General features: G+C 34.4%; 1 protein-coding gene across 3 annotated transcripts in view; it reads right to left on the minus strand.

Moving 5' to 3' along the window:
- Positions 1-5,277: 5,277 nt before the first annotated feature.
- The window catches only part of GOLM2 (golgi membrane protein 2), a 99,272-nt gene continuing 86,073 nt past the window's right edge, over positions 5,278-18,476 (minus strand). For 2 of the 3 annotated variants that reach the window (XM_019801571.2, XM_002913170.4), the window contains 2 exons: positions 13,200-13,367; positions 5,278-6,585 (listed from right to left, as the gene is read on the minus strand). In XM_019801571.2, coding sequence (XP_019657130.1) covers positions 6,515-6,585; positions 13,200-13,367 — 239 coding nt within the window. In that variant the 3' untranslated portion in view covers positions 5,278-6,514. The remainder of the gene's footprint in view (positions 6,586-13,199; positions 13,368-18,476) is intronic. The other variant, XM_002913171.4, reaches the window with a different exon arrangement.

Consider the following 18,476-nt stretch of genomic DNA (forward strand, 5'->3'; position numbering starts at 1 on the left):
GACTACATTCCCTACCTCTTGCTATTTGTATTCCCATCATACTGTCCAACTAACCATTCTTTGAAAAAGTATATTCCTGTATCAAGGACTTGGTATTTATTGTTTCTTTGCCTCTAATTCTCTTCCCCTAGACCTGTGCTATTCAACAGCCTCTAGCCACAAGCCATGTGTGGGTACTGAGTGCTTGAAAGTGGCAGTATGACTGTGGAAATCAATTTTTAATTTTATTTCATTTTAATTAGCTTAAACTTTAAAATTAATACCTGTGTGCTTAATAGAGCTTTCATTTGGGGTAATGAAACAGTTCTAGAACTAGTTAATGGTAATGGTTGCACAACATTGTTAATGTACTTAATGCCATTGAATTGTGTATTTTACATGTAAAATGTACAATGGTAACTTTTACATTATGTTTATTTTACTACAATAAAAAAATTGCTTGTTGGTATTTCCCCAAAGAAGTTGAACTTATGTCCACACAAAAATCTACACGTCTATAGCAACTTTATTCATAACTGCCAAAACTTGGAGCACCCACGATGTCCTTCAATAGGTGAATGGGTAAACTGTGATATATCCATACAATGGAATATTAATCAGCTAAAAAGAAATGAGCTATCAAGTCATGAAAAGACATAGGGAAATCTTAAATGCACATTACTCAGTGAAAAAAGCCAATCTGAAAAGGCTATACACTGTATGATTACAATCATATGATATTCTGAAAAAGATAAAACTATGGCGACAGTAAAAAGGTCAGTGGCTGCCAGGGTAAGAGGTAAGGAAGGAGGAATAAGTGGAACCCATGGGATTTTTAGGGCAGTGAAACTATTCTGCATACTATAATGGTAGATAAATGTCATTATACATTTGTCCAAACCCACAGAGAATTTACAATACAAAATGTGAATCTTAATGTAAACTGACTTTGGTTGATAATGTGTACAGTATTGGTTTATCAATTGTAACAGAATATTTTACACTGGTGCAGGAAGCTGTGTGTGTGTATGTGCGCGTGCATGCGCACACACGTGTATAGGAATGGGGTATGTGGGGATTCTCTTCTTTGTACTTAATTTAGCTGTGAACCTGAAACTGCCCTAAAAAGTAAAGTCTATAGGAAAAAAATTAATACTTGGTTCAGTTATTGGAAAACTTTTAAGTATGCTTGGGACATGAGTATTTGAACATACTTACTCAAATATAAATTTTATGAATGCTAAATACCAATCAAATATTTCCAATGACAATTTAGTGTCTAAATTGAGATGCACTGTAAATGTAAAATATACACTAGATTTCAGATTTAATACAAAAGAAAATATAAAATATCTCAGTAGTAGTATCCTTGATTACCTATTAAAATGGTAATATTTTGGGTGTATAAATATCAAAATTTCACCAGTTTTTTAAAATGTGGTTACTAGAAAATTTAAAATTATGTAGGTAGCTTGTATTATATTTCTATTGGATAGCGTGGCACAGGATATTCACATGGCTTGTTCTTTTAGCACCTCTTCAGAAAGGCCCTCCCTGATGATCCTAAACTAAACTAGCACTCCTCTGGGGGCACTTGAGTGGCTCAGTCGGTCAAGTGTCTGACTCTTGATTTCAGCTCAGGTCATGATCTCAGGGTTGTGGGATCAAGCCCCGCACCAGGCTCTGCACTCAGCATGGCATCTGCTGGAGATTATCTCCCTCTGCTCCTCCCCCAGCTTGCGCTCCCTCTCCCTTTCTCTAAAATAAATAAAATCTTTTAAAATAGCACTCCTCCATCACTATTCCTTTATTCTGATTTATTTTTCTTATAGCATTTATCAATATGAATATAGAAAATAATGATCTCTCCCTCTGGCATATAAGTTCCGTGAAGTCATAGACTTTATCACTGTTGTATCCCTAGTACTCAAAACAATTCTCCATACATATTAGGTACTTGATAACTAATTGAAAGAATGATCATTGTTCTTTCATCTTAAGGCTGAATCTTAAGGCTTTCGTGTTAGGGGGTGGGGTGGACAACATCTTGACATTTCAAACATTGAATGAACCCCAAATCCACATTTCTGGGTCTCAACATTTCAACCTCTATTTTCAAATACCTATGGTACAACTATGTTTGTATGTCTTCAAATTCATTCTACTACCATTGCAATTTGCAATTAAATCCATCCAGTGAATTTTTCATTTCAATTATCAAACTTTGCAATTCTAGAATTTCCATTAGGTTTTTTTTACAATTTTCATTTCTGTGCTGAGATCCTCTACATGTTCACTCATTTAAAACATTTTCATTTGATCTTTAAACATAATGTTTAATACCTGCATTAACAAATAACAACGTAACAAATAACAATAGCCATCTAATTTTCTTAACTATAGATCACATGTCAAGTCTTTGTCTAGTAATTTTTTATTGAATACTGGATATTGTGTATACGTCATAGAGGTTCTGGATTCTGTTATTTTCTGAAAAGTGATGATTCTTGTTTTAGCAGATTCTTCAGTTACTGAGTGGTCACCTTAAACTATTATAGGCTTGATTTTATACTGTTATTAGTTCATATCTATGAGAAGCCCAAGGAATTTCATTAAGTTCTAACTTGGCAGGACTCAATCTCCATACTCTATCTCCCCTTACAATCTTGTCAGAGCTTGCCTAGGCCTAGGGAGGTCTTACTTTAGGGCATGGTCTTTACTCCGAAGGTACAACCTTTCTAATGTTTCAGTGGGATGCCACAACTGTTAAAGATCTCCACGTCAGCAGGCCCGGAAACTTGGTGCCCGACTACTGCTTTTAGGCCAACACTTCTTGACCTCTGGTATCTATACTCCATTCTCAACTCTAGCAAATGCTATCTGGTAAGCATCAGGTGATCTTATTCTGATTATGTACAGCCCAGCCCTCTGCCATGGACTTATGGGCATCCCCAAGGACTTCTCAGGTTACCTCTCTGTATACTCCCTCTTGATGCTCACCTCATTGATTCCAACTGCTTCAGCTGCTCTGCACTATGATCTCTGTCTTCTCAGCTCAGCCTCTTTACACCACAAGAACCTGGGTGATTGTGGGGCTCGATTGCTTAAGTTTCCCTTATTTAAGAAGTCTCAGTTTTGTGCTATCCCAAAACAGTCACTTCATATATATTGTCCAGTTTCATAGTTGCTACTAATTTGGGAGGGCTAGTCAAATTACTCAGTTATAGCCAGAAACACAAGTCTCCCTTCCCTCAGATTTTTTGGAGTGGAATTAAGGAAAGAGGAACAGCTGCTCTCAGGTGACCAACTAAGAAAATATGACCTGCTGGAAGTCATGGTTGGAGGTTTGAGGGGAAAGCTGGTCTAAGTGAAAGAAAGTAGCAAGTAGAGAGAAGCAGAAATGGGAGTTGGCAAAACAAAGTGAGCAGAATTTAACTGTGCCAATTGTCCACAGGTCCAGGAGATTCCTGTCCTTAATGCAGTTTGCTTACATGGACCATTAAATTTCCCCTTCTCTGGGATAGATGTTTGAATTTTCATTTGGAACCCTTAGTGAGGAGGGTCTTAAAAGGAATTGGGTATGCCCAATTAGAAGTGACTGTTGATGTGAAGACTCAATAACCTAGACATTGGAAATATGTTAATGTCACATGGTTTGATTATCTTATCGAAACCAAAGGGTCAGACATGTACATAAGGGAATACAAGTTTCCAAGGCTAGCCATTATGGGAAGTAACTAGTCCCCTCATAACTATGCAGTTTTTGTTTTATTTTGTTTTCTTGCAGATTCTCTTTCCTCATATGCTAGCAAAGCCTAGCAAAGCCTAGCAAAAATGCCTATGTTATAGGCATATACAGGACAAGTCAACAAGGCACACAATCAAGATTTTTTTAAAATAAAGGTACATATTTTAGAAATGATTTTGAAGTCATATTCACATTTTCCCTGGAATCATCCCTCCATGTATATTTTATTTTACATTTTCTGGGTCAGTAGCAAGTGACCTGAACTTACAATGTTCTCCCTACCCTACCCTTTCCATATCTCTTCAGCCTCATTTCTCTCCCCTTGCTCATTCTAGCCTCACAATTATAATGTTTCAGTTAAGTGGAACCCTAATTATTTGGAAACTTAGAGGCCTTGAAACCTCAGAACTTTGTTTTATTTTTAATAGTTCTTATCATTATTTAAAATTAGTCGGTTCATGTGTTTACTTATATATCGTCTGACAGCTCCAACTTGAAAGCTCCGTGAGAACAAAAACCTGGTCTATCTTATCCACTACAATATTATTACATAAGACAATGCTGGGCACGTAGGAAGCATTCAGTATTTGTTAAATAAACTAGCAGTACAATAAACAACCCTAATATAAATCTTCCTGCCATTCTAGTTTAGCTGAGCCTAAAATGTATTCTAAATTTGCTCAAATCTTAGTGTTAAAATGTAGCTATTTGCATCACATGAATGTGATATGTGTATATGTATCAGAATCAGCAAAATAGTAAAACAAGTTTAATTTTAATTTATTAGAACCCAGTAAGTGATGATTTTAAAAGCAGAGTTTCCATCAAATTAACACTTAATTCCGGGCAAAAATACATGTAAAGAACCTAAATCTTAAGGCAGAAGTAAAATATTATAAAAACCAGCATGTCTAGAATGTAGAATGTCAGAATTTTAAGAGATTCACATAGTATTTTATAGCACTAAAATGTTAATACAGTCAGAAATATTATCAATTGGTCCAAGATTTTCAGTTTATAAAATATCTAGACTAATTGAAGAAATTTTGCTATAGAAGTAATAGCTACCATATAATTAAGTGATCGTTTTTATGACAAAGGCGGGAAATTTCATGGTTTTCATTTGTAAAGATTTTACAGTATTAAATATGAAGTATTACTAGAAGTATGTTTTAGATTCATCTTCCCACCCTAATGCCCAAAAAGTGTACATCAATTTCCTTTAACTCCACTTTTCAAAATTCTGTGAATTATCATACCTATTCATTATAGGCCTCACTATACTCAGCATAGGCATGAATTGCTTACTTTGATTTGGTAGAAATAACAATTTTAGTAAATCAGTATATCTTTTCCTGGTCGCTAAATAATTTCAAACTGAAGTCTAAGAATTTGTGCACCTCTAATAAGTGAACAGATTTTTTACCTCTTTAAGTTTGAATTTTTTACTAAAACCTGAGCACAAAGGCGGGCGGGGGGGCGGGGAAGCATTTCATGTTTATGTGCAATTAACAGTAGTCCTTATGAAAAACAGAGTTAACAACCTTAAATTTCTCCTTATCATCAAAACCTTTTATTTTTGGGTAGGGGATAAAATTTAAAAGATTTAAATCCAAAAGCAGAGATTAACTATAACTAGCTTATGCATTCTATGGAATAGTGTCAAAAAAATGCATTTAAAATAATTTTTTAAGTCTACCAAATATGAGGTTTATGGGTTCTTAACAACATATTAATTACAAAGATTCTTCATCTTTATTACAAACTTTTAAGCTATTTTAATAAAATGGCTGTAGACCTCACTGTACTTCTACTTATCTGTGCATTAATAAAAATCTGTTAAAACTCCTTATTTAGTACTTCTGAAAAATTCTAGTCAAGTAACATCACTATAACTACAACAGAAGCTTTGAAATACTGATTGCAGATTTGTTTCAAAGTTGATTTAGCTTCTTTCAGAATCTGGCATTTAAACCATGAATATTTTCACCAACTTGGACTCTGAAAATATAAAAATTTTAGCCAATGATGGTTAAAGTTAAATGGTACTAGTATGATGTGAGAAAATAAAAATTGAAAATATATTGTCAATCATGCATTTCACAATTTCATGAACTAAGTAAGGTATAACTCATAAATATTGTTATGTCTTTGCAGGTTACCTCAACTTCTGTCAGGCATCAGCTGAAAGCTATCTGCCAAAACACATCAGCACTCATGTAAAATAAAAGAAGTAGGGAAATGATTTTGTACACATGCTGCCCAGTGTTTGGCTTTCAGGATTCAACCCCTCTTTTATGTAACTATTCTAGGTATAACTCCATGAAGAGCATGAGATGAGGGGTAGCTAGAACAGAACACCTGTTGGGCTAGCAAGAATATATTAGTGTATAAAAAGTTTTTCAGCTGAGTAACTATTCTCACTAGGGTTATGCTATGTGCAACATATAAACTGTACAACCAATTTTTCCTATTTGTCCATTTGTGGAAAGAATTAGGCTCAATAAAATGTAAAATATACATTAGTTCATTTTAAATGCAAAGATTACAGGTTTGTTTACTTTGTTTTTGGCTCGACTGTAATATAACTGAAAAAATCTCTGCTTTAATAATACAATATGAAAAAGTTCACCTATGTACAGGGGTACATTTCTTCATTAAAATCTTTCCTTAAATCTATCTCAATGTATCTTTACAACTGATCTTTACAACAAAAGTCAAAAACAATGAAGTAGAAAGAATTCCATTTTACAGCACTTTAGGTTTTCTGAAGTTTTCCTTTAGGGCTTAAAGAACATCATTGAAACGTTGCTTTCCATAGTCCGCAGGATCCATCTGAAGTTCTCGTTCTTCATCATCTGTAAGGGAAATAGTTATGTATCAAAAACATTATTTTTTAAATCACTTGCAGAAAACCTATTAAATAATACCTCAGTTTTTTCCTCAGCCTTAAGGTAGTTTCTGCTTGTTATTTTACGTCTTCTAAAATAGTGTTCTATTTCTTAGTTGCTTGGCTAAACTGTGAAAACAGTATATTGGAAGATGACTTAATTTTAACAAATCTTTTGACAGTAGTTAGATAAGTAGATAAAAGAAGTAGAGCTAGATATAATTAGCAAAACCTTAATTAGCAAAACCCACAAACATTGAGAAGTTGATCCTTATATATAAAATATATTATTTCTACTAGACGAAGTAGTCCTTTAAAGTTTTGGTAGAAACCATTCTGTATACATTTTCATACCCTTAAAAGAAACCAGCTTTTTTTCTAATTACAAAATGAATCCATACTCATCACATAAAAATTAGAAAATAAAAGACAGGAAAACAAAAATTACTAAGAATCCCAATATTTAACATTATAGTGGATTTCTTTGCTCCTCTGCAAATAGCTTACCAGCAACTTCTTAAATGAAATGTACTAACCAAACTTAACTTTTTCTTTACCAAGAAGAAAAAAATTATTACATAATATTGTTAGTAAAATCCTCAAAGTCACTTTGAGTAACTATATTAAAAAACTCTATATAATGCTTTGGAGTTTGACTTACTTAGCCACTGACAGATTTTTCTGGGTCCTTCTTGGCTATCACCTGTCACTTCACATTACTGTTAGTTTATCTGCCAGTAGCAATCCTTTTCTAATTTTGTTATAAACTACAGGTTTTGAAATAAGACTGCTCAGAATACAAAAATTATGTTAGAACAAGAATGAAAAGGAATTTAATCAAAGCAAAGAGGCTTCTTTTTTAGCACATGGCTTTAATGACATCTTTTGGCTCCTCCACAGCCTTAAAACATGATTTTTCATACTTTCTGGTTCACAGTTACAACTACACAACAGCTTAGTTTTTGACAGACTGAGGTGTTACTATCATAATTGTCTGGAGATATAATTTTATATAATTTAAAGAGTTATATGTTAGAATTCAAATTCATGTGTATACTATAGCTTTCTGAAATCTGTTTTTTTAGATTTGATAGGTTTCTCACTCTCAGCTTCTCTAATATATCCTATGGTAAAATTTTGTTCAAGAAAGATGCCATATGGTGTATGTAGTATGTATTAACTTTACATAGTGATGTGTTCTTATTTTTTCTTTATGTTTATTCATAAAAAATGCCAAATAAACCAACCTTCTTTTTTCCTTTCAATAACTTTCCTGTTAAACTTATAGAGATTCTCATTTAGAATTGCAGGCAACCATTTTGCATCATAAGCTAACAAAATGATGTCATACCTTCAATAGCATAATCCACTAGGTATGATAACCTCAAATCTGTTATAGATAAAAGCTGAAATTGTATCCATAATCACCCATAATCTTGAAAATATGCTAATCAATCTCTTATCATAGAGCTCTTTATACTTTAAAAATTATCTGTTTTTTTTTTTTTAAGATTTTATTTATTTGACACAGAGCACAAGCAGGGGGAGCGACAGGCAAAGGGAGAGGGAGAAGCAGGCCCCCGTGGAGCAAGGAGTCCAATGTGGGACGGGATCCCAGAACTTCGGGAATCATGACCTAAACCCAAGGCTGACACTTAACTGAGTGAGCCACCCTGGCGCCCCAAAATTTTCTTTGGTTTTAAAAGGAAAATACGGACACCTAGGTGACTCAGGTGGTTAAGCACCTGCCTTCAGCTCAGGTCATGCTCCCAGGGTCCTGGGATCCAGTTCCAAGTCCAGCGCCTTGCTCCACGGGGAGCCTGCTTCTCCCTCTGCCCACTGCTCTCACTGCTTGTGCTCTCTCTTGACAAAAAAATTAATAAAATCTTAAAAAAAAAAAATAAAAGGAAAGGAAAATAATCACTGGCACCTCTCCAGAAAGCCATCCTTAGGATCCATGTTACAGGACATCACCTTATGTCAATAAACACATCTTTCAGGACTTTAGTAATTATATGCAGACTTAATCACCATGGAGTAGTGGGAAAAGCAGCTACACAAAAGAAAATGCCTAGAAATTTAACAGGAAAGTTACTAAAAGGAAAAAGTAGATACATCAGAAGATTTTTAAGTGAGTAATTTTAAAGAAAAAATAAGAGCAAAGCTCTGGGAATAGAAAAACTGAATTCTAGTCCTGACCTAGGTACATAACAAACCTGAGCTAGTTTCTAACCTCTTTAGACCTTTAATTATCTTCTCAGTAGAGTACAGATAGCAGCACTGTTTTTCCTACCTCAAAATAAAATAATGCATATGAAGGCAGTCTTTACTTCCAAAGTCTTCTATAAATATAAGGAGGAGTTTAAAATCATAAAAATATGATTTTAATCAAATTTTAATATGGTGCCTTCACATTATTTTTCAGATTCCACAGGACTTTTGGAATATTGCATTTTTCTTACATTGAACTATTATTTACATTAACTAGAGTCCATTTTCAGTGTAGCTATTCTAACTAGAATTGAAATTTCTACTGACAACCTTTTTGCATGTATTTGTAAAGTATGTTGAAATTACCTAACCAAATCTGATACAGAACCGAGAACCACTAAATATAATTATATTTTATTTCATTTTACAAAGCAGCAAAATCTGTAAATACCTCATTAACATAAAATGACTTTTAAAGGCAACAGAAAAACATTCATAATTTATTAAATAATTTCTAGATTCCCTCTGAAGTCAAGAAAGGACCACCTTCATAAAGCAAGCTCTACCAAGTGAGAACATCTTTGGGTAATAAGGCAGTGAGGCTCCACTAAAATGTACAAATTAATCCACATGCCAAAGTGCAGTTATCCTCTAAAGCAGGCAATCCAAAGAAAAAAATTCTATGTTTGCTTTTATTTCTTAAAAATTATTATTCAACAAACACTTACGTAGTGCTTGCAGTGAGGAAGACTTGTTCTAAGTGCTGAACAAATATTTGAATCATATAATCCACATAACAACAGGTGACTATATCCCTATTTTACAGATAAGGATATTGAGGTATAGAGGTTGGGTAATTCACAAAGTCGTACAGCTGGTAAGTGGTGAAGCTAGGATTCAAATCCAGGTAATCTTGCTCCAGAATCCAGGCACTTAAGCATTATGTTAAGCTTCCTTCCATAAATATACCCAGTTACATGCAGGTCATATTCTATTAAGCAAACTTGGAACTTCTACGGGATTAAAGATAAGGGTAAAGAGAATGTGTAAACATCCATCTCCTTATTACAATAAAAAATGAATTAAAAGACATATCCATCAGCTGTATAGTGTTTCCAGAGTTAATCTATTCATTGGGTCACTTAAAAGAATGCAGGAAAAAGAATTTTTTATACCAATGCGAATAAAATAATATTTCTTTTAGAATGCTTCAGGAAACCAGCAATTAAAAATCAAAATAAACCAGGATTGTAAACACAGGAAAAATAGGCTTCACTTAATTCTACAAGAGAACACTCTATAGGTAGTGCTGTCCCAAATGATCAATACATATGAACAAGCATCAGAGATAAAGCTGGAATCCCCTAGCTCTCTAACAGCAGAGATGATGCCCAAATCTCCATTTCATAATCAAGAATTTGGAGCACCAAAGCCAGAATGTCCTTAGCTGACTCCAGAACCTCAGTACTGCAACTGGGATCTGTAATCCTAGGGACCCAACAGATTGAGAAAAAAATACTCCTAAACAGAGAAGAGCCCCTAATGCTAGAACCTTAGTAGTATTTCTGAAGTACCTTTGTTTTTTAATTGAAGTATAGTTGATACAATGTTCCATTAGTTTTAGGTATACAGCATAGTGATTCCACAAGTCTATTCATTATTCTATGTTCACCACAGAGTGTAGCAACCATCTGTTACCAGCATGTTTCAATTTGTGATCTCTCTCTGGATACAGAGTCTCAACTGTGGTAGTGAAGTACCTATTTCCTTTCTGGGTTTGGAGGAAGATGTGTTTCAGGCATGCTCAAATCTGAAAACTACATTTTCCCATAATACCTGTGTTAAATATAGTGCTTCCACTGTGAATGTGACCACAGAATTTTAGAACTGAGAAGGACCATCTATTGTAGTTCAAACTCACATTACAGATGAAGAATCGTGGCCCAGAGAGTTTAAGTGACTTGAAGAGCAATACTCAGCTGGTCTCCTAACTCAGACTGTTTTTTCCTACTCTATTCTATTGCCTGCTTTGGCTACAAGTGCAAGCTGTCCTGGAAACCCAACCATTATTTCTACATTGAAACTATGAAGAAATGTTTTTAAATTCTAAATATTCTAACTTAATAATAAACATTTAGAATCCAAATTGTTGATAAACAACAGAACACCTAAAACGGGCCCCTTCCCACTTTTTGGACAGTTAATACTACACCTAAAGAATCCCTGAAAACACGTTTAAAATTATTTGGGTCTACAATATTCTTTTTGAGTCAGTTCACTCAAACTTATCCCTCTTCATTTACTGCAGCTGATGCTCTTGAATCTTTGTTCCCTATGATAAAGGAGTCCCCTTCGTAGCTATCCTATCCTTCTGCTGCTGTCATCTAGTGAACCCCAAAATGGGATTAAAAAAAAAAGTTAAGTGGTAACCCCCAGATCAAGTAAGCTTCACTTGCAAATGAGGAAACTCCCAAATTTAACAATCCCCTCCCTACTTCTTTGAAGGTATCATCTTAGGTCATTTCCCCATATTGCTTAAAAGTGATACATTTATTTCCTTGTGGAAGGAAAGGCAGAGCAGCATGAGGGTATTGAAGACCTAAAGTGGCAATGAGAACTGGGGGTGAGAGAGGGAGAAGTGTACAGGAGAGTCAGAGAGAGAGGGAAGACACTGAAAATAAATGTACTTACTATGGATAAAGGCCATACAAAATAACTGAAATTTTGTGATAAAAGTCATTAAGATAGCCTAAAACATAAGAAACGCTTTTCAATTACAGTTGGAATTATTTGCTCTAATAAGAACCTCAAAATTAACCAATGACATGACAGATAACAGCTCCTATGAAAGAAAACTAGGCAATGTTTAAAGTGTAAACTAAGTTTATAAGACCAGAAGGTAAAAGGTTATTATTCTAGTCACAGTGGTTAAGACTAAAAACTCAATGAGAAAGCATAAAATTATCAGTTAACAACATTTACCCAGGGCCCTATATATGCTAAGTACTATGGTGGGGTGAGGGGATGGGTGAAGATGAAGGCAGAAAAGGATACAAACAAAATATAAGGAAAAATAAATGAAAATTCGTGCCCTCCAAGAGCTTACAATCTAATTGGTGATATGATATATATCCATGAAAAAGCCTGAAAACAATGTTATATATTACTGCAAAAAAATATAATCCAAACAAATCACAAAGCAATGAGAAAAAATGGTAAAATTTATGAAAAATGGATGAGATTATAGAAAAGGTAGATATAATTTATTCAATAGCTCCAGTGTTTGAGAAGTTATTAATGTATCCTTAAATAACTCCTAGAATTATTATTCTTTCTATTCCCAACAACCATTCTTCCAAAACTAGAATGTACTATTGAAACAATGTGTGGAAGTCAGAGTCTCTAGTTTCCCTTTTTCTATTAACTATGTAGTATTCTAGGACAACTGTATTTTCTTTTGAGTTTTATAAAAACAACCCTTGTCATTAACCTAAATAAAATTTGATTACTTTAAAAAGAGTTAAGGAAGAAATCAAGACAGTTTACACTGGAAAATATTTCATGCATCACATTATAAAATCTAATACATCACACATTATGTTCATAATCAACTTTTACAGAAAAGAGAAAAAGTTCCACAAATACCACTAAATGATATTAGCAGGCAAAACACAAGCCTAAAAACTTGCAATAATGCAACATACTCTGATATGCATGCATGGATAGGGCTGCATGCACACAGGTAAATTCTGAACTTTTAATAACTTAAAAGCTCAGAAGTTACACAGTTAGCAAGGAAAATATGTTGAATCTGTGTATTAAACATAAAATGGACAAATCTTTATAAACCATTAAATATAAATTTTCAACTTCTCAGAAAAAATTTCAAAAACAGCCTTCCTATACTAAATCAGTAGTGAAATAATCTTATCTTTCGTGTGGAGGAGACCATTCCTTTTGGGGCTTCCCTTATAAAAAAAAGCTGTCTGGTCAATATTTGTACCTAGAATAATGAAATGTTTTCAGACGAGAAATTGGAAAAGAATTATTATCTGGGAGTATTTGCCTCAGGTAAACTCTGGAGCTATTTCAAGCAATTTAAATCTAAAATTTCTGAATATTCTTGAGTTTCAAATTATATCAGTAATACATGTAAGACAACAAAAAGGAAAATACCTAAAAAAATAATTAAGGTCTACAAATATGACTACAATAAAATTGTTTTCCAAATAAAATTGAAAAACTACACAAGATGTCTTTGTATTAGAATTGTAATGCCACTAATAAGTGGGGGAAATTCTACACAAATTCAACCAAAAAATTTAGAGATGGGTTTCACGGTCACAGCATGGAGGCCAGGCCCACGCTCACCTTGGACGTCTTCCTCTCCACCATCACCATCTTCTTCCTCATTGTAAGCCAGCTCAGCCTGCTTGTCTGCCTCGTACTCACCTACGTTACCATCATCCCCATTATAATCCGCCAGTTTAGAGCCATGCTGCGGATCAACAGGGGATTCATTCTCATCAAAGAATCGGCCTGTGAAGTAGGTAGAGGATTAATTCAAGAGTAAAGAGAGAAGAAAAGAAGGGGCCTACATTGGAGGCAGACCAGAAAGTAGACAAGAAAAACCTGGCAACTTTCAGGGTACTAGTTACAAAAAAGATACATTTTGTGAAGGCATACATTTTGTGAAGGTTATCCAAGACAAAAAAGAAATAAGAATGAAGATGGAAAACAACTTTTTTAAAAAGAATTTCTCTTTTGTATTAATTTTAGTACTTGCTACTTAAGGTTTGAATATTTTCTTAAAGAAAAGGTTACCATTTTCAGGACCATTTTCCTAATAACCAACAGCTTCTCCAATATAAGTATTTGTCTAATTTACCACTTTAGAAGAACAACAGATAATTTTGTAACTAGATACAATACATATGTGGAATCTGTAGTCATTTATTGCTTATGAAATATCACTTTCTAGAAATAATTTTGATGACTTTTTTTGTAAAAATCAACAAGTACTATGCAGGCTAGTTTCTTTTTGGATGCTAAGACAAACTAACACAACTGAGAACCATCTCATTCAGAGACAGTGACTCACGATAGCCTTGGATTTCCAAGGAGGGATGGCAGAAAGAATAAACCATCAGAATTCCTAGTGGTACATGTTTTGAAAAAACATCCCAAGTAATTCTGATTTATTCTTTCCCATTTCCTAAGAAGGACTTTTAAAAGTCAGCAGTAGAGGAAGCTTAAGAAAGTTGACCTACATGAGACTGTTACATTGCACACATTCATTAAAAAAAAAGAAATAAAAAAGAGCAACAGATATAGCATCTACCGTAGAAAGCTATTCAACAACTAAGTACCGAAAATAAAAATGTTAGGCACACTACGATCTGACTCACAAACACAAGTCAAACTCTACTTTGACATTAAATTTAAGTAGCATAAAAGTAAATTTTATTCTAATCCCTAAAACATAAATAACAGTAACTTGCTGATGAAAGAATTTAAGACTTAAAAAAATTATAAAAACTTTCTATGATAAGTCTAAAATTTTTTGAATTTTATTTTTAAGAATGACATTGCAATGAGATATTCAGGAAAAAAATTAATGACTTCTTTGCTTGGAAAGGAAGGTTAAGTACAAATGGAAAGAATTATGGAGGTATTTGGTCAATTCTACAAATAGCTCACCACATCACTAGGCCAATATATTTCTATTTGCTGGGTAAAGAGTTAATCAAGAAAATAGTTAAAGAACAAATCACACTTACATAGGCTTTAAAGGATGGGGCATGTTTACAACAGGAGACTTAAGTAATTGGGGCCAATAAAAAGAGCATAAAGTCATCCTACATCTATTCCAGAATAAGGTTGGATATGTACACTTTTTTTTTTAAGGTTTTTTTTTTAATTTATTTCACAGAGAGAGAGAGACAGCCAGCGAGAGAGGGAACACAAGCAGGGGGAGTGGGAGAGGAAAAAGCAGGCTCACAGCAGAAGAGCCTGATGTGGGGCTCGATCCCACAACGCCGGGATCACGCCCTGAGCCGAAGGCAGGCGCTCAACCGCTGTGCCACCCAGGCGCCCCTGGATATGTACACTTAACAAAAAAATGGAAAAGTTGATAAAATAGAGTTAGAGTAAAGAAATGGATATAAAAGAGTTAAAGAGGAAAAAAACAGAAAGAAGAAGAATATATAAGCTAATTTGAGAGAAAGACACCTAGTCTCCTAATGATAGTAATACAAAACAAAACCTCTTGGTGGCTTTTGTTATTATTTCTTTCTCTAACAATAAAATAGATGACACCAATGTAAGCAGGAAAAAGGGAGATTTATAGAGATCTACATTTTCTTTTTTTAAATGCAATATTTATTACAGTCTAAATACCTGGAGCAGTTGAGTCATCCTTATCTGATAAAAAACTGTTTTATATGCAAACATTTTAATATGGTAGTTATAGTTACCAGTGAATTCTCAAGGTATACCATTTCCTCTAAGAAAAATTTTTCTATTTTTTATCAGTTATGAAATATAGAAGACTAAAAAATTAGTCCAAAAAAGTTATTGTAAAATATAATTATCATCAGACATGGTACATTAACCAAAAAAATTGTCCATCTATACCTATTATAATATTCCAACAGAACAATTTACAGTTTCTTTTATTTTTTTAAAGATTTTATCTACTCATTAGACAGAGAGAAAGAGAGATAGCACACAAGCAGGGGGAACAGCAGAGGGAGAGGGAGAAGTAGGCTCCCCACTGAGCAAGAAGCCTGATGCAGGGCTTGATCCCAGGACCCTAGGATCATGACCTAAGCCAAAGGCAGATGCTTAACTGACTGAGCCACCCACGCGCCCCTATGGTTTCTCTCTTTTGTAAGTGTTTCATGATCTGACTAGCCTGAATTTAGTCCTAAAATTATACTACTACAATTAGTGACTCTAGACAGAGATAACCAGAAAATCAATAACAAGAATGGTTGAAAAATCAACCACAGGGGCGCCTGGCTGCCTCAGTCAGTGGAATGTGAGGCTCTTGTTCTTGAGGGTGTAAGTTTGGGCGTAGAGATTACTTAAAAAAAAAAAAATCTTAAAAAAAAAAAAAAAGAATGGATGACCACACCACTGTCCTTTGCTAAGTAAGTAATTTATGCTATCATATATACAGAATTGTCATCTTTGGAGAAATAGCTAACCCTTCATATAGGGTTTTTAACACTATGCTAGCCAAAACAAGGGAGAAAAAAAGAACCAGATACACGTTGCCAGTCAAGTTGGGACATCAAAATTCAAATTAAACAGTGAATGAATACGACAGTAAAAAGAAAAACGCCTAGCAATAATAAATATAACATGCTGCTAAATTAGATAATTTTCAGGCAACATATTCACAAAAAGAGTTATATAAGGGAGAAATCTGTGTGGGTTAGAGCTCTTCAAAAAAGAGGCAACTATATTGAACCATGACAGAGAGAAGGAAAGAAACATTCGATGAATAGGTTAAGAAGGTACATGGAGTATTCAGGAGACAATAGAGAGATTAATTTGACTGGATTTATATTAGACGAAAAAGAGGGAGTTTAGACAAGAAAATTAGGAATAATTATGGAAAATCTTTACAGTTGGAGACTTTAAAGGGCCTCTTATATCTACTTCACAAGGTCAGTGTTAGAATGAATGATAAAGTATATGAAATTATCTACATTGCTTTTTCATCCAACAAAGACTCATTAATGTATGTGAAAGGTATTGCACTGGGCACTGTGATGCAAAAATAAACTTACTATCTCTATTTCTGGTAACTCATTGTAGTAAAGGGAAACAAACATGTAAACAAATATTTAGAAAGTGATGCTGTGTGTGCTATACCCCAATGACCTAGAAAGTGACATCTGAACATGGAGACTAGTGCTACCACTGGTTTCTATTTGATAGAGAAGTCTGGACTTTATGTAGGAGGCAATAGGCAGTTGTCATGATTTCTTTTAAGCTGAGAACAGGAATCTATCTGGCTTATGTACCACAGCAACTCCACTGTCTATTCAAGTAAGGAGCTATGAGGACTTAGACTAGGAAGATATAACAGGAATTTAGTTAGGAACAGATGAATCAAATACATTTAAAAATGACAAATTGAATGCATGGCACAACAGAATGGAAAGACTCAAAGAATGATTTTATAATCCTAGCCTGGAAACTAAAAATAAAGATACTTGTACCCAAAATGGAACAACTGAGAAGGTATGGGAAAGCAAATGCTTTAGGTGTACTGAACTTAGGGTTACAGTAAGATATCCAAATGAAAATATTTATAGATGCATGGAAATATGGAACTAGACTCTAGGTACAATGTAAGGGCTAGATGTATAGATTTAAGATTCATAAACATAAAGATGATAGGTTAAATTATGGGAAGATAATTTCTATTAGGAAAAGAATACAGAAAACAGCTATAAATCAAAGAAGTGATCTTAGGTAATAACTGTATTTGAGAAGGGGAAAAGGAAGTAATGAGGGTAAAGTTATCACATGATGGTGTAAAACTGTGATAGGTTTCAACAAGAATTAAATATTGTACTTTATCTCTGAAGCTTTTTACCTAAAGATTTTTGATTCTGTTTTTTTATAATTTTTTATTATATTATGTTAGTCACCATACAGTACATCCCTAGTTTATGATGTAAAGTTCCTATTCATTGCTTGAGTATAACACCCAGTGCACCATGCAATACGTGCCCTCCTTAATACCCATCACCAGCCTATCCCATTCCCCCACCCTCCTCCCCTCTGAAGCCCTCAGTTTGTTTCCCAGAGTCCATAGTCTCTCGGTTCATTCCCCCTTCTGTTTACCCCCCCTTTCTTCCTCCCTTTCTTCTCCTACCGATCTTCCTACTTCTTATGTTCCATAAATGAGTGAAACAATATGATAATTGTCTTTCTCTGCTTGACTTATTTCACTTAGCATTATCTCCTCCAGTCCTGTCCATGTTGCAGCAAATGTTGAGAAATCGTTCATTTGATGGCTGAGTAATATTCCATTGTATATATGGATCACAACTTCTTAACCCAGTCATCTGTTGAAGGGCATCTCGACTCCTTCCACGATTTAGCTATTGTGGACAATGCTGCTATGAACATTGAGGTGCATATGGCCCTTCTCTTCACTACGTCTGTATCTTTGGGGTAAATACACAGTAGTGCAATTGCTGGATCATAGGGTAGCTCAATTTTTAACTTTTTAAGGGACCTCCACACTGTTTTCCAAAGTGGCTGTACCAACTTGCATTCCCACCAACAATGGAAGAGGGATCCCCTTTCTCCACATCCTCTCCAACATTCGTTGTTTCCTGCCTCGTCAATTTTTGCCATTTTAACTGGCATAAGGTGGTATCTCAACGTGGTTTTGATTTGAATTTCCCTTATCTTTAAATCAGTTCTATCTCTCAGTAACCACAATGCTAAAACTGTGCCCAGCTAGGTGAGTAATATGGTAATTATGTTTAGTTTGGATCTCCAAATTTCCTTACATTTTTGCAAAATTCAATTGTGTACTTGAATATTATTTTCATCCTGGTGGCTGCCTGAAAATGATTAACTAACTTACAGCCTATCGGTAACAAGATACTAGGTCCA

Source organism: Ailuropoda melanoleuca, chromosome 5, assembly GCF_002007445.2.
Source record: "Ailuropoda melanoleuca isolate Jingjing chromosome 5, ASM200744v2, whole genome shotgun sequence".
Taxonomy (NCBI): Eukaryota; Metazoa; Chordata; class Mammalia; order Carnivora; family Ursidae; genus Ailuropoda; species Ailuropoda melanoleuca.